The sequence below is a fragment of the Benincasa hispida genome, chromosome 6 (assembly GCF_027475165.1).
Source record: "Benincasa hispida cultivar pf3 chromosome 6, pf3_genome.v1.1, whole genome shotgun sequence".
NCBI lineage: Eukaryota > Viridiplantae > Streptophyta > Magnoliopsida > Cucurbitales > Cucurbitaceae > Benincasa > Benincasa hispida.
In genome coordinates this window covers 51,548,728-51,562,972 of record NC_143483.1, presented here as the reverse complement: position 1 = coordinate 51,562,972, position 14,245 = coordinate 51,548,728, and the positions used below count along the sequence as shown (strand labels likewise).

At 38.1% G+C, this 14,245-nt stretch overlaps 1 protein-coding gene across 11 annotated transcripts; it reads left to right on the top strand.

Moving 5' to 3' along the window:
- Positions 1 to 1,212: 1,212 nt before the first annotated feature.
- Positions 1,213 to 13,881, top strand: LOC120080372 (putative disease resistance protein At5g66900). 11 transcript variants are annotated; one of them, XR_016530285.1, is made up of 10 exons: positions 1,213 to 1,442; positions 1,555 to 2,198; positions 2,296 to 2,705; positions 2,810 to 3,168; positions 3,794 to 4,002; positions 4,101 to 4,960; positions 11,407 to 11,422; positions 11,532 to 11,827; positions 13,319 to 13,488; positions 13,681 to 13,881. XR_016530285.1 is itself a non-coding variant. In XM_039035021.2 (6 exons), the coding sequence occupies exons 2-6, from the start codon at positions 1,568 to 1,570 to the stop codon at positions 4,934 to 4,936; spliced, it is 2,445 nt and encodes an 814-aa protein (XP_038890949.1). In that variant the 5' UTR covers positions 1,213 to 1,442; positions 1,555 to 1,567; the 3' UTR covers positions 4,937 to 4,961. The 11 variants fall into 11 exon arrangements, 1 of the variants encoding a protein (XP_038890949.1); XR_016530293.1 differs by having other exon boundaries at positions 1,273 to 1,442; positions 4,101 to 4,299; positions 13,347 to 13,488; XR_016530290.1 differs by having other exon boundaries at positions 1,305 to 1,442; positions 1,558 to 2,198.
- Positions 13,882 to 14,245: the final 364 nt, after the last annotated feature.

The following is a 14,245-nucleotide window of genomic DNA, read 5'->3' as shown; positions in this document are numbered from 1 at the left end:
ACTAACTGGCATGATCTCATATACTAGCTTTATCAGCTCATTATATGTTATTGTGCGTGGAATTGGCAAACCCTTCAAACGACCTCCAATATAATGGTCTTCTATATTGCTCCATATACCACCACAACGTAAGATCATATATTTCTCCATCCTTCAAGAAAAACAATACATAAAGTGAGCAGTTAAGAAAATTGGTTATTGTTAAATATTTGCTATACTCGATCCTCACTACTCTCTTTTTGCTAATTGATACTCGATACTCGTCTTCAGATACTCGGTATTCTTAACTCAATGCTTACTGCTTCATAGCTTTTTCTCCCCTCATCCTCGCTCCAGTGGGAGCTACTCGCATGTCTTAGTGCACACTCACAAACTCACACTCGCTTGTTCTCTTTGCTACATTCCTATATTTCTCACAACGTCCAAAAAGTAAAAAATGCGAGCAAAAAATGATAAAAGAAACTAGCACATTTACTTACTTGAGGTGTGAGACAAGTGAAATAATCTGAATGCCTTTATAACTTGATCTTTGCTAAGAAAAACAGATTTTGTGAAGTGGGGTTTTTGGAGGGAAAGTGAACTCAATTTTCTCTTTTGTGTTTCAGTTCTGATTGTTCTACGTTAATAAAAAAAAACCACTTCACATTTCAAGAAATCGATTTGAAAGAATAGTGAGAATTTTTAAAAAATTCTCCAATTTGTGTATGTTCGTACATGAGCATTAACTACAGAGCAGGTCCTCCGATGGGCATGGACAATTCAAAATAATCGAGTATCGAGTATGACGTGGCTATGATCGAGTATATGCTTGTCGATTGCACATGTATTGAGTGACCATGCATTTGGGTATCGAGTGACTATGCATTGAGGATTATGTGAAAAGCCAACGAGGATCAAATGATGTGTAATCGAGGATCAAGTGATAGGTAATCAAGGATCGAGTTCCTTGGTAGGCTCAGGTGCACGAGGAGCATCTCAGGGATGAAGCGATAAAATCACACGTAAATGACGTAAGCAGAAGGTCACTTCCTATTACTTTTTCTACATGTAACTATTTTTTATTTGAGCCTCCCAAATGAGAGGCCCCAAAAAAATATGTGTAGTTGTATATTATAAAAAAAAAAAAACATAATTATTGAAAGAAAGATTTTCGGTACTAAAAAAAGAAGAAGAAAATATATCCTTAAAAAAAAGAGAATATTGAGCGGAAGATATGACCACGACCTTTTTTCGCACGTACGGACATCACTTTCGATTTCCAAAGTCATTTCCAAGAAGCTTCCAAAAGGGTTTTTTTTATGGTTTATGAGTAGTTACTAGTTACTTCTTCGGACTCAGAATTACGAGCTAAGCAATTGATCACCATCCACGGCGGTGCTCCGACGATCGAGCTGAGAATTTCACGTCGTTCGAAAGCGGAGCTCCGAGGGCAACCTGTAAAGGTATCTGAATCTTAGATGCTTCTTAGTTCTTGGATTATGTTTTGGTTTTACGATCGCCAAAGTAGGTTTCAGAGTTGATTTTATTCCTTTTTTTTTTTTTTTTTGAAAATAGAAGGAGAAAGAAAATGGCGGGAGCGTTAGTTGGTGGCGCGGCATTGGGTGTTCCATTCAACGAGCTAGCAACCATCTTGAAGAATTTTGGCGAAAGGGCGATCAGTTTCGATCCTGTTCTCAAGGAGACTCAATCCAAGGTAAATGATATAATTCCTCTACTTAAAGAGATAGATGATCTTAATGAGGCCCTGGAGTATCCAAAAGAAGAAATGGAGACGTTGAGAAATCTATTAGAAGTTGCTAAAAAGCTACTTCTTCGGTGTCTAAGATTGAAGAAGCTTGATTATATAAGGAAATCAACTCACACAGAAAAGCTTCGTGATTTGAATACCAAAATTGGAAGTTTCAAGGACGTTTTGTTGATGCAAATGGCTAGAGACGGGAAGAAGACATTGAAGATAGCGTCTGAAATCAAGGACGTCGTTCTCAGGCTTGATAGCAAGTTTGGATTAAGCAATACGGTGGATTTAATTGTGAAGGTTCCTGAGATTACAGAAGAAAGTGTTGGATTGGAAAAACCAGTTGAGAAATTGAAGGCGAAACTTTTCAGAGATGGGGTTCGATTGTTGGTAGTGACAGCTCCCGGGGGTTGTGGAAAAAGCACTCTGGCTGTAAGATTTTGTCACGACAAGCAAGTTAAAAGTAAGTAAACTAACTATTTCTTCTGAAAAATGTGTTACCATTACTAAAGTTGTTTGCAGTTCTTACAAATGCTTTCTGATTTCTGCATTTTTCACAGATAAATTCCAGAGGAACATCTTTTTCCTCACTGTTTCAAGCAAACCAGATACGAAACTCATCTTAAAATCTATAATCCAAAGCCTCGGGAGGTCTGTAGTATCTGATTCTGTGAGGGACGATGAGGCATTCCGGTGTTTAGAACTACTGCTGGGGCAAATGAGTCCAAATCCTGTATTGATTGTGTTGGACGATGTCTGGGAAGGTTCCGAATCAAATAAGCTTCTTGAAAAGTTCTCTCGAATGCCTAACTGCAAAATTTTGGTGACCTCTAGATTCAAGTTTCCTGCATTTGGTGAGTCATATGATTTGGAACTTTTGGACCATAAGGATGCAAAGGAGCTGTTTCATCGCTCGGCATCGCTGGATAACAGAATGCCACAGTTCCCAGATGAACAAATTGTGGAAAAGGTAATTAATTACCCCCACCACAAAAAAAAAAAAAAAAAAAAAAAATCTTTTTTCCATATCTGAGTCCTGAACTGCAACTGAAGTTTTGAATGACTGAATTGCAGATAGTGAGGGGTTGTAAGAGATTCCCACTTGCTCTGAAAGTGATTGCAAGATCACTTTCGGGCAGAGCTGCTTCAGTTTGGAAAGTTCAAGAGAGGAAATTATCTAGAGGAGATTCTATTCTGGGTTCGGAGAAAGAGCTTCTGGAATGCCTCAAAGGCACCTTAGATGCAGTCCCAGATGACAAGATGGTACTGAAGGAGTGTTTCATGGATTTAGGTTCATTTCCTGAAGACCAGAGAATTCGTGTGGCTACCTTCATTGACATTTGTGCAGTGTTGTATGAACAAGATGAATGTGAAACAATGTCAAACCTTGACGAGCTCTTCACCCGGACTTTAGTCAACACTATCTCTTTGAGGTAAAATTCTGGGTCTTCCAAGTTGTGTTTGGATTATGTTGATCTTGCTTCTTGACTACGTAATTGATGTTATTTGTTGTAAAAACTGCGTTTTATTATGGTTTGATATGCACGATGCAGGCAAAAAGTTGATGTTTCCTTATTATTTTATGGATGTTGTTGTAAAATATTATGTAGAAGAAAACAAAGGAATTCCTTTGGGTATGGTTTTATTTCAATTATTTACCAGAAGGATCTTGTCTATTATTGATTATATATAATATATATATATATAATCTTGAGTTTCTATCTTTTGGACTAATTTGAAGAACTATAAACATAAATTGATCATTGATGAACACCCAAAAAAGTATTACACATTATCTCACTTGAACATTTACTTTATGAACATAACACAAGGAATGGTAGAAAGGAAACATATTCTATTATTGATTTAATCCCCCTTTTTTCTGGGAAACAGTCTCTAAATCAACTTCAGATTTGACTCTCCAAGACACTTTGAGTAATCATAATGACTAAATCATTTTTAATGCATAAGTTTCTGAACATAAACAGCATGTGGACTGTGCTTGATAACCATTTGGTTATGAACTTGAATTACTGTAGTGTTGTGATAATTTTCCAGAAATGAAGCACATCAAGACGATTACTACAGCGAGTCCTATATTACACAGCATGACATGCTTAGAGAGTTGGCTGTCCATTTGACTAATGAGCAGCTAATAGTCGAAAGGACAAGATTGCTTGTGGATATTAACAGAAATGAATTTCCCAAATGGTGGTCTGAAAAAAAGACGCAACCTATGAAAGCCCGCCTTTTGTCCATAACAACAGGTCCGTCCATGTTTTCTCTCTCTCTCCCCTATGTTTGGCATGTCATATTCATTATCTCTTTGTACAATCTAAAACTGAATGGGATGTTGATGGTGCAGATGAGATGTTCTCATCATGTTGGCCTGACATGGAAGCACCTGAAGTTGAGGTGTTAATTCTAAATCCTGGGTCAAAAACTTACAACTTGCCCGATTTCATGAAGAGAATGAACAGATTGAAAGCTCTGATAGTCAGGAATTACAGGTCCTTTCCAACTGAATTGACAAGTGATTATCAACTAATCAACTGTTTGTCAAGGTTAGAAAGAATCAGTCTTGAGCGAATTTCCATTCCTTCTTTTAGTGACGAGAACCTGAAACCACTGTTTCATCTTAAGAAGCTATCGTTCTTTATGTGCAAAATTGATAAAGCTTTTACGAACTGTTCAACCCAGATCTCATCCGTGTTGCCTAACTTGCTTGAAATTTCCATAGATTTTTGCAATGATTTGGTGGCCCTCCCTGTTGGACTATGTGAAATTATCACATTGGAGAAACTGACCATTACAAACTGTCACGGATTATCTTCATTACCCGAGGAAATTGGGCAGTTAATTAATCTAAAAACTCTAAGGCTTAGATCTTGTATTCATTTGGAGAAGTTGCCAGAATCAGTCTCAAGGCTCCGAGAATTGATGGATCTTGACATATCTCATTGTGTTGGCCTTACCAAACTTCCAGATAAGATTGGCAACTTGCAGAAGTTGGAAAAGCTTTATATGTGGAGTTGTCCGATCATGCACAAGCTTCCACCATCACTAAGAAATCTAAAAAACTTGAAGAAAGTAGTTTGTGAAGGGGAGATAGCAAAATGGGTAAATATTGTCTCACCTCGGCTTCGCAATGTGGTAAAAGAACACCAAGAAGAAGTCAACTTGGATTGGCTATTAGCATGACAGCTTCTTATAGAGCTTTTTAAGGTACGGATACTGTTGAAAATGTTGTTTAGCCCTACATTTTAGTCTTTTTACGTGGTGTCTACAGTCTAGGGTTTCTTATCATTGGTTATTTATATCTGTCCCTGTATTGTGTATTGTGTATCAGAAATTAATAAAAGACTCTTATCATGATTTTTTCTCCCTGGTTTAGGGTTTTCCACATAACTTTGGTGTTTTCTCTTCTACCCTTTACTTTTCAATATGGTATCAAAGCACAGTGATGAGACCGTAGCTGGAATAGAAGAAATTTAGTCATCAACCCTAGCAAGGAATGGAACTCCGGTGAAAAATTCTCAAAGTGCTGAAATTAGGGTTGCCATCGACCAATATTTACACTCGTTACTTGGACCATTACAGATCCAGCTGTTCGTAGGGCAGACAGTCGCCGATTGAACAGACCCGACTGGCCATTCTTCTTTCGTCGCGCAGCCGTACAGTAGGGCGCCACCGATTGGGCAATATTTCTAACCGCTGCCGATCGAGTGATTACTCCAGCTGCTGTCAGAGGTCCTCCATCGCAGCCGTCACCTCTACCCAATCACAGCCAGGTCTTCTTTCGCAGCCCAGACAGGGTCGGCCTTCAGTCGTAGCATCCTCCATCGTAGACGAGCCTTCCATCTCTTCTACCCAATCCTTCGAACCAACCGGTCCAGCCGAACCCGGTCCAACAAGCCCAACAGAGACCGTCAACAGACTTCTTTCCCCACGCTCCTTTCTTTGGTCAGCCGGCCCATCAGGCTTCTTTTCCCATGCCAGCAGAGACCGGTTTTTCAGGGGTTTATGGGCAGAAACAACCCATAGTGGGTTTTAGTGGGACCATTGGGTTTCAACAGTAACTGACAAATTTGCAGTAGCAGATTTTTTGCGCTTGGGGCAGCCGTTAGATTAGGGATGGCAAAATTTCCCGGGGGGTCGGATCCCTGCGGTATCGGGGCGGGGAATCTTCGATTTGAACGGGGATGGGGTCAAACCGGGATCCTTTTTAGGGTCCCTAAACCTGGGATGGGGGGAATGGGGAGGGTGTCCCCGCTTCCGCCCCCGCCCCGATTAGGATTTTAAATATTTTTTCTATATATATAATTAGATTTTTAAATATTTTCTCTCTATATATATTAGGTATTTAACTTTTGTCATTTAGCTTGATTTTTAATTTAGCTCAATCTAAGCTCAACTAAAATGTCAAAGCCCAAACCAAAGATAATTTACAAAAAAAAAAAAAGTGCCCATAGGAAAATAAAAAGGAAAATGGGGAATGGGTCCTCGCAGGGACCCGTTTCCCCGACGGAGAAGCCTTGTCCCCGTCCTCGCCTTGAAATGGCGGGGATGGGGGCAGGGATGGGGATGGGGAACCCTCCCCCGCCCCGCCCCGCCCCGCCCCAACCCTGTTGTCGACTCTACGTTAGATCCACAGCAAATCCTTCGACTGACTTTCATCCAGATACGTATTCGGGCTTTCCATTATGTTCAGAAATACCGGTAAATACTTACTCTCTTTTACCTATTGCAAACATTATGTCTGGTTTTGTGGGCAATTCTGTAGGAATATCTATCGGAGAAAAACTTAACGGCCAGAACTATTTATCTTGGTCGCAATCTATGAAAATGGTCCTCGTGTGACGGCACAAGTTCGGATATCTAACCGGGGAGATACCCAAACCGAACCTTGGGGATCCTCAGGAACGTATATTGAAGGGGGAGTATTCTCTCCTCCGCTCGATTTTGATAAACAGTATGGAACCCCAGATCAAGAAGCCACTACTTTATTCAGCATTAGTTTGGGATATTTGGGAAGCTGTCCATAAACTATATTTGAAGAGGCAGAACGCTTCACGACTTTATACATTGAGGAAACATGTACATGAGTGCAAGCAAGGGACTCTTGATGTAACGTTTTATTTCAATAAATTGTCATTATTGTGGCAAGAAATGGATTGTGTCACGAAGTAGTTTGGAATTGCCCAGTCGACGGGGTTCAGTATTCGAAATTGAGGAGGCTGACCGTGTATATGATTTTTTGGCTGGCATAAACTTGAAATTTGATGGCGTCCGGAGCCGAATTTTGGGACAAAAGCCGATGCCGTCCCTGATGGAAGTTTGCTCAGAAGTCAGATTAGAAGAGGATAGAACCAATGCCATGAATGGTACAACAACCACCACCCTAGACGCTGCTGCGTTTGGAGTCAATTCGTCTGGATCAGAGAATGACAAACAGAATTGAAAGACCCCTCCCATTTGTGAACATTGTAAGAAACCATAGCACACAAAAGACCAATGCTGGAAATTACACGGTCGTCCACCAAATGGCAAGCGGCGCCTTCCAAATGATAAGTCTAAATCCAGTCGAGCCTTCGTTGGTGAAACGGTTGATGGTGCTCCTCAGGTGGCCACCCCATGTGGATCCAGGTACAGTTGGAACCGACAATATTGTCCAATCAGGTACTCCCCAGTCCATTAGTTTCTTTGTTGAAGGGAATGAATCCTGGATTCTTGACCCATGAGCAACTGATCACTTAACTAGATCACATGATCAATTCATCTCCTATTATTCAAGTGCTAGAATGAGAGAATACGAATTGCAGATTGATCTTTTGCTCCTGTTGTTGGAAAGGGTCATTTATCTCCGATTCAGGGATTGATTTTACAGAATGTTTTCCATGTGCCAAAGATATTTTACAATTTGTTATCGGTCAATAAAATAACCAAAGATTTGAACTGCAAAGTTGTTTTCTCACCAGATGATGTTTTGTTTCAGGATCTGAGCTCGGGGAAGATGATTGGCACTGCCCGGCACAATAGGGGGCTCTATTTCCTCTCTGATGATGCTTCTTCTAGGAGTTTGTCTAGGACTAGTTTATTATTTTCTCTTACTGTTTCTGAAACTGATTTTTTATTATGGCAGTTCCATCTTGGACATCCAAACTTTCATCATATGAAATATCTGTTTCCCCACTTATTTCGTAATGTGAATGTGTTGTCTTTATCTTGTGATGTTTTATTCGTGCAAAGCAACCCAGAGCTTCATTTACTTCACAACCCTATAAAACTTCCCGACCCTTCCACTTGATACATTGGGGTCCGTCTAATGTCACAACTGTGTCAGGTAAACGGTGGTTTGTCACCTTCATAGATGATCACACCCGTCTTACATGGGTATTTCTTCTTACAGACAAATTTGAAGTGACGACGGTATTTCAACAATTTTACACTACAGTCGAAACTCAATTCAATACCAAAATTGTCATTCTTCGGAGTGATAATGGGCGTGAGTTTATTAATCAGTCCCTCTGTGAGTTTTTAACCTCTAAAGGTATCATCCACCAGAATTCTTGTGCTTATCCCCCTTAGCAGAATGGGTGGCTGAGCGAAAAAATCGTCACTTTATTGAAGTAGTCTGATTTCTCATGATACTTGCATCTTCACCCTCGTATCTATGGGGAGATGATGTACTTACTGCAGCTCATTTCATCAATCGAATGCCCTCCCGTGTGCTCAAATTCCAAACCCCCCTTAGAATGTTTTAAAGAGTCTTTTTCGTCCACTCACCTTTTCCCAGATGTTCCTCTTTGGGTGTTTGGTTGTATTGTTTTTGTTCATAATCACGGTCCCCACCAGGGTAAATTTGCTCATCGGGCTAAAAAATGTGTGTTTGTTGGGTATCCACTCTATCAACAGGGCTACAAGTGTTTTCAGTCTTCCTCTCGAAAGTATTTTGTGACCATAGATGCCACCTTTCAAGAGGACAAATTCTTTTTTCCCGTTAGTCCCCTTCAGGAGGAGACCACTAGTGAAGAGGCTAATGCATCCACCTACTTTGTTCCTTTAGATCTGTTTCCTAAGCCTATTCCTGAAACAAATGATCCCGTCCTCCTTACAAAACAAGTACCTTAGATAACCTACTATAGGAAGAATCTTCGAAAGGAAATAGTTCCCGAAATAATTCCCCCTGTTGCTCTGCCGGAAGGTGTTCAAGAGTCAGAACCAGAACCGGCTCAAGGTACCTCTATTCTTGATGATAATGAATGTGTTGAAAGTGATGTAGTGAACTCTGACAAAGTTAGGATCGATGATAGTGGTGAATTGCCAGGAGATACACAGGGAACTGAAAATGTGCAACAGGTGGGTACAGATGAACAGGTAGACAAGACCAGTGAGATTGATGCTACCTTGGGTTTACCGATTGCCCTATGGAAGGGTACGAGATCGTGCACCAAGCACTCTATGAAAAGCTTTTTGTCCTATAGTAACTTGTTTACGAGATTTAAAGCTTTCACTACCAGTCTGGATACTGTGATGATTCCAGGCAATGTGCACAAGGCACTAGAAGTTCCTGAATGGCGAGCCACAATTATGGAGGAGATGCAGGCCCTTGAGACAAAGAGAAGATGGGATCTGGTTGTTCTTCCAAAAGGTCACAAAACAGTAGGATGCAAGTGGGTGTTCACTGTCAAATACAAGTTTGATGGGACTTTTGATAGATATAAGGTCAGGTTGGTTGCAAAAGGATTCACTCAGACATATGGGGTGGATTACTCAGAAACCTTCTCGCCTGTGGCAAAACTTAACAATATTCGTGTTTTCTCTCCATTGCCGTTAATCAAGACTGGCCCTTATATTAGTTGGATGTAAAAAATGCATTTTTGAATGGTGAGTTGGAAGAAGAAGTCTATATGAACTCACCTCCAGGTTTTGAAGCACGGTTTGGCAATCAGGTTTGCAAATTAAAGAAGTCTCTGTATGGCTTGAAGCAGTCTCTAGAGCCTGGTTTGATAGATTCACTACCTTTGTCAAGTTCGAGGGGTTTGTTCAAGGGCATTCTGATCATACCTTGTTCACTAAGAGGTCAACACGAGGGAAAATAGCTGTTTTAATTATCTATGTTGATGATATTATCCTGTCAGTGGATGATTCAGGAGAGATTGGTAGGTTGAAACAAAGTATGGCAGATGAGTTCAAGATCAAAGATCTTGGTGACTTGAGATATTTTCTAGGAATGGAGGCAGCAAGATCAAAGGAAGGGATCTTAGTGTCTCAGAGGAAATGTACACTAGACTTGTTGAGAGAAACTGGAATGACTGAGTGCAAATCTGCAGATATGCCAGTAGAAGTCAATAACAATCTGGTAGAATCAGTAGATGATGTTCCTATTAACAAGGAAAGATATCAAGGGCTTGTGGGGAAGTTGATCTATCTTTCGCATACCAAACCCGATATATCGTATGCAGTTAGTTTGGTCAGTCAGTTTATGCAGGTTCCTTATGAAAGACACATGGAGGCAGTTATGCGGATTCTGAGATATCTGAAGTCTATGCCTGGAAAAGGCTTGGTGTTCAGAAAACATGACAAAAGATGATTGAGGCTTACACAGATTCAAACTGGACTGGTTCTATTACTGATAGAAAGTCTACCTCGAGATATTGTACTTTTGTGTGGGGAAATTTAGTTGCCTGGTGGAGTAAGAAGCAAGGTGTCATGGCTAGGATCAGTGCTGAAGTAGAGTACAGAGCTATGAGCCTTGGTATTTGTGAAGAATTTTGGTTGAAAAAGGTTATGGTAGATCTTCTAGGAAAGTCATGAGCCGATGAGACTTTATGGTGATAATAAAGCTGCCATTAATATTGCTAACAATCCTGTTCAACATGAGAGAACCAAACATATTGAGATCGATCGACACTTCATCAAAGAGAAACTGGATAACGGTAGTATATGCATTCCCTATGTTCCTCCAGTAACAAATTGCGGATGTCCTCACCAAAGGGTTATCGAGACAGACATTTGACACCTGTGTTAGCAAGTTGGGTCTCATTGATATCTACGCCCCAACTTGACGGGAAGTGTTGAAAATGTTGTTTAGCCCTAAGGGCGTTTTAGTCTTTTTACGTGGTGTCTACAGTTCAGGGTTTCTTACCTTTGGTTATTTATACTCGTTCCTGTATTGTGTATTGTGTATCAGAAATTAATAAAAAAAATTTATCGTAGTTTTTTTTCCCTGATCTAGGGTTTTTCACGTAATTTTGGTGTTTTCTCTTCTACCTTCTACTTTTCAATAGATACAATTAAAAATTATGTATCATGGGAGAGTGGCTATGTATTTATAAGAGATCATCTTCAAAATATTGTTATGGTGGGAGAGAAATCAGAATTATTCAACAGCATGAGGGAAGAGATTTTTGTAAAGCTAATTTTAAGGTTCTTAAGCTATCACTGCAATAAACGACCTTTATCGTCAGATTCGCTAAAGAATATGTACATTTTCTTATCTTAATTTTACTATTTTTACATATTTTGTCTAGCCCCTCAAAAGATGCGTTCTTTTCCCCCACTTTTCTTTTGTATTTCCCATCCTAACTAATGCAGTCTCCAGCTTTACTCCCTCTCCTGCTCTCTGAATACTTACTACTTCAATTTCTTCATCTCAATCCTTTTTACAGGACAAACAAAATCTCGGTACAGTAATCATCCTTGCAATACCTGTACATGGAATTCTCAAAATTGAAATCGAACCCAGTTGTTCATTTTCTTTCTTTGATTCCTAATGGGATGGTTGACTTTGCAGAAAAAGAGAGGTGGAATTTGTTTAAGAGCCATTGAGTGCTAGAATTAAGAAGGACCATATATACCAATCCACGCTGTTGGATGATTCCGGAGTCAAATAACTGTTTTGGTCAGGACAAGGAAAGGGTTTACTTAATTGGAGATGGAATCCAGAAAAATGAAAGTTGTCCGGCTTTGATCCCCAAGGCATTGCTTCAACTTCTTCGTGGAAAGAAACTTTTCTTTATTGGTGATTTATGGGTGATTGATTCTATGGGCAGAAATCGTATGGAGTCTTTTATTTGTCTCCTGTCACAGGTCAGCTCTCTCTAGTCTCTACTTTATAAAATGGAAAAAAAGAAAAAAGAAAAAAGATCGATTAGCTCTGTCATATCATGTAAATTTGTTATATATGATTATTTGAAGCTTATGATTCTTGTTATCATCTATAACTAATTCTTATGCTGAGTAATTTTAGGAACCATAGCATTTTGGAAAATTTACATAGCTTTAACCTCTCTTTAAATTCAGTTAATGGGAAATACCAACGTTGGAGATTTCTTTTGTTTGAGTTCAACAACTGTGGAGGTGATGGTTGTCTTATGTACTGAGTTATACTTGGATTTGTCATTAATGTGTTAATTGTGGGAAAAGTAATTCTGGTCTTTTATGTCATTCTATATCGACTAGGTTGATTCCTGACTCCCCTTATAAATTTAAATCCATCATTTTCTATGCGTAAGGTTGATTATTGAAAAATTCTTTCTTGAACTGGAGTCAGATTTAAATTACTGCACAGATGTGTGGAAGGTAATTCATGTCAAGGTGAACATGTCAAATTATTGGAAGCATACTTTAGCCAAAGAATTCCACCTGAATCCTACTATTAGACCTTAGTATAGAATGATGTGTGATTGCAAGTTCTCTAAGTAGTTAGTATTTCCATTTCTTGACCTAATTAAGAAAAAAATATTGAAAATGTTCTCTGCCACCAGTTCCACTGAATCTGAAAGCTATTTAGAAAATGAACGGAAAAAAAAAAAAAAAAATTCATTCTGTTTCTATAGAACTTCAATTTCCATTTTAGATATGTTCGGAATGATTTTAAAAGTGCTTAGAAAACACATTTTTAACACTTAAAATACTTTTGTAAGCACTTAGAATGTCATTTCAAATGAGCCTTAGTATGTGGTTCATGTAGAAGCATCTTGAAGTTGAAGAATTTGTTCTTAATATCTAAATGGAGGTTCTAGGTGGATAGAAAATAATTCATATGCTATCTAACCCAACTAAAAAAATCATCAATACAGAACAAAACAGAGATTGTGGGTGAATTAGGAAGATGATGGAATTTGAAATTTTTAAACAGTGGCTTATTTCTTCAGAATTCATCGGAGGGAAAAGTTATCAAGCAAATAAAATTCGAACTTGTGTGGGTTCATATACATGAATTATCTGGAATTAGAATCCCAAACTAAGCAACATATGGATGAAACTTTGAAATTTTTTGAGTTCAATAACTGTAACTGTTGGCTGGCCGGAAATCGTATCATCAATCATTAGAATGATAATTGATATTTACTAAGATTGATAATTGATATTTAGTTTAGATTGACTTGAAAATTTAAAATTATGTTTTACTACATTTTTTAGCTAAAAGGGTATCACTGATAGTCATATGGCACATAATTGAAATTCATGAACGTGAACTTTTATTTTGATATTATGTTAAATTTCCACTTGATAATATTTTAAGTTGATAAATTATGCCATTATGATATAACTTATATTTTAATACATTTGTTACAGTTGCTTTGTGAACTATATGAAATTTTAGGTTTTAGCGAAATGTAGGGCGAAATTCTAACGGAAGTTAGAAGAAATATGCAAGGTTTTGTATTGTGATCTCACCAACATGTTAAATGAAATTTTGGCAATGGATTTTGATGCTCATTTCAGCTCAGAAAATCATATTAAAGGTAGAAAGTTTTGAGTTTTGTCAACTCTTTTGTGTGTGTGTGTTCTGTTTTCTCTTTTTATTTTTTCCCCCGAGTTTATAATCTTTATATTTCATGCTGTATAAAGTGGTATCTTTAATTCTTTTTTCTCATTTTAGTGCCTTTAAACTTATACCTTAACTTTCATGTTTCATTTCACAATTGAATTTGTAGGTACTTTCCAATGAATTTGAAGAATACCAACATAAAGAAAGGAGTAATGGTTAAATTTTGGGTAGTAATGTATTCGTTGTACGAGATTGAATTATAAATTTTATCATTAGCTCATACTTTGTGTCGTTGTGTTAAGCTCACTTGGGCATATTAAAAATTTACATAATATCAATACAAAAGGGATAAAATATATTTGAGTTAGATTTTAAGATGTACATGTTTTAACATTCTTTTTACCTATTTCAATTAAACAAGGGATCTTATAATATCCCGATAAACTACCCATTCGAATTTGGTTATTAATGATTTGTGACTAGGGGTGTTCATGGGTTGGATTGTATTGGGCTGAAAGACTTTTTAGATTAGATCCAATTGTTCTGGTTGTAAATTTTTTAATCCAAATAACCTTATTAAAAAATCAATCCAACCCAATCCAATCATGAAATATTTAGGTTGAGTTGGGTTGGATTAATTGGGTTATTTATTTAAAATTTTGTTCTAAAATGAAACAAAATATAAATATGTAAAAATCTAATTTAATTATTTTTATATATTGAATTAAGAT

Coding starts and splice junctions, on each gene's coding strand:
- LOC120080372 (XM_039035021.2), top strand. CDS start 1,568: ATGGCGGGAGCGTTAGTTGGTGGCGCGGCATTGGGTGTTCCATTCAAC. Junction 2,706..2,809: donor ATGAACAAATTGTGGAAAAG/GTAATTAATTAC, acceptor ACTGAATTGCAG/ATAGTGAGGGGTTGTAAGAG. Junction 4,003..4,100: donor CCTTTTGTCCATAACAACAG/GTCCGTCCATGT, acceptor TTGATGGTGCAG/ATGAGATGTTCTCATCATGT.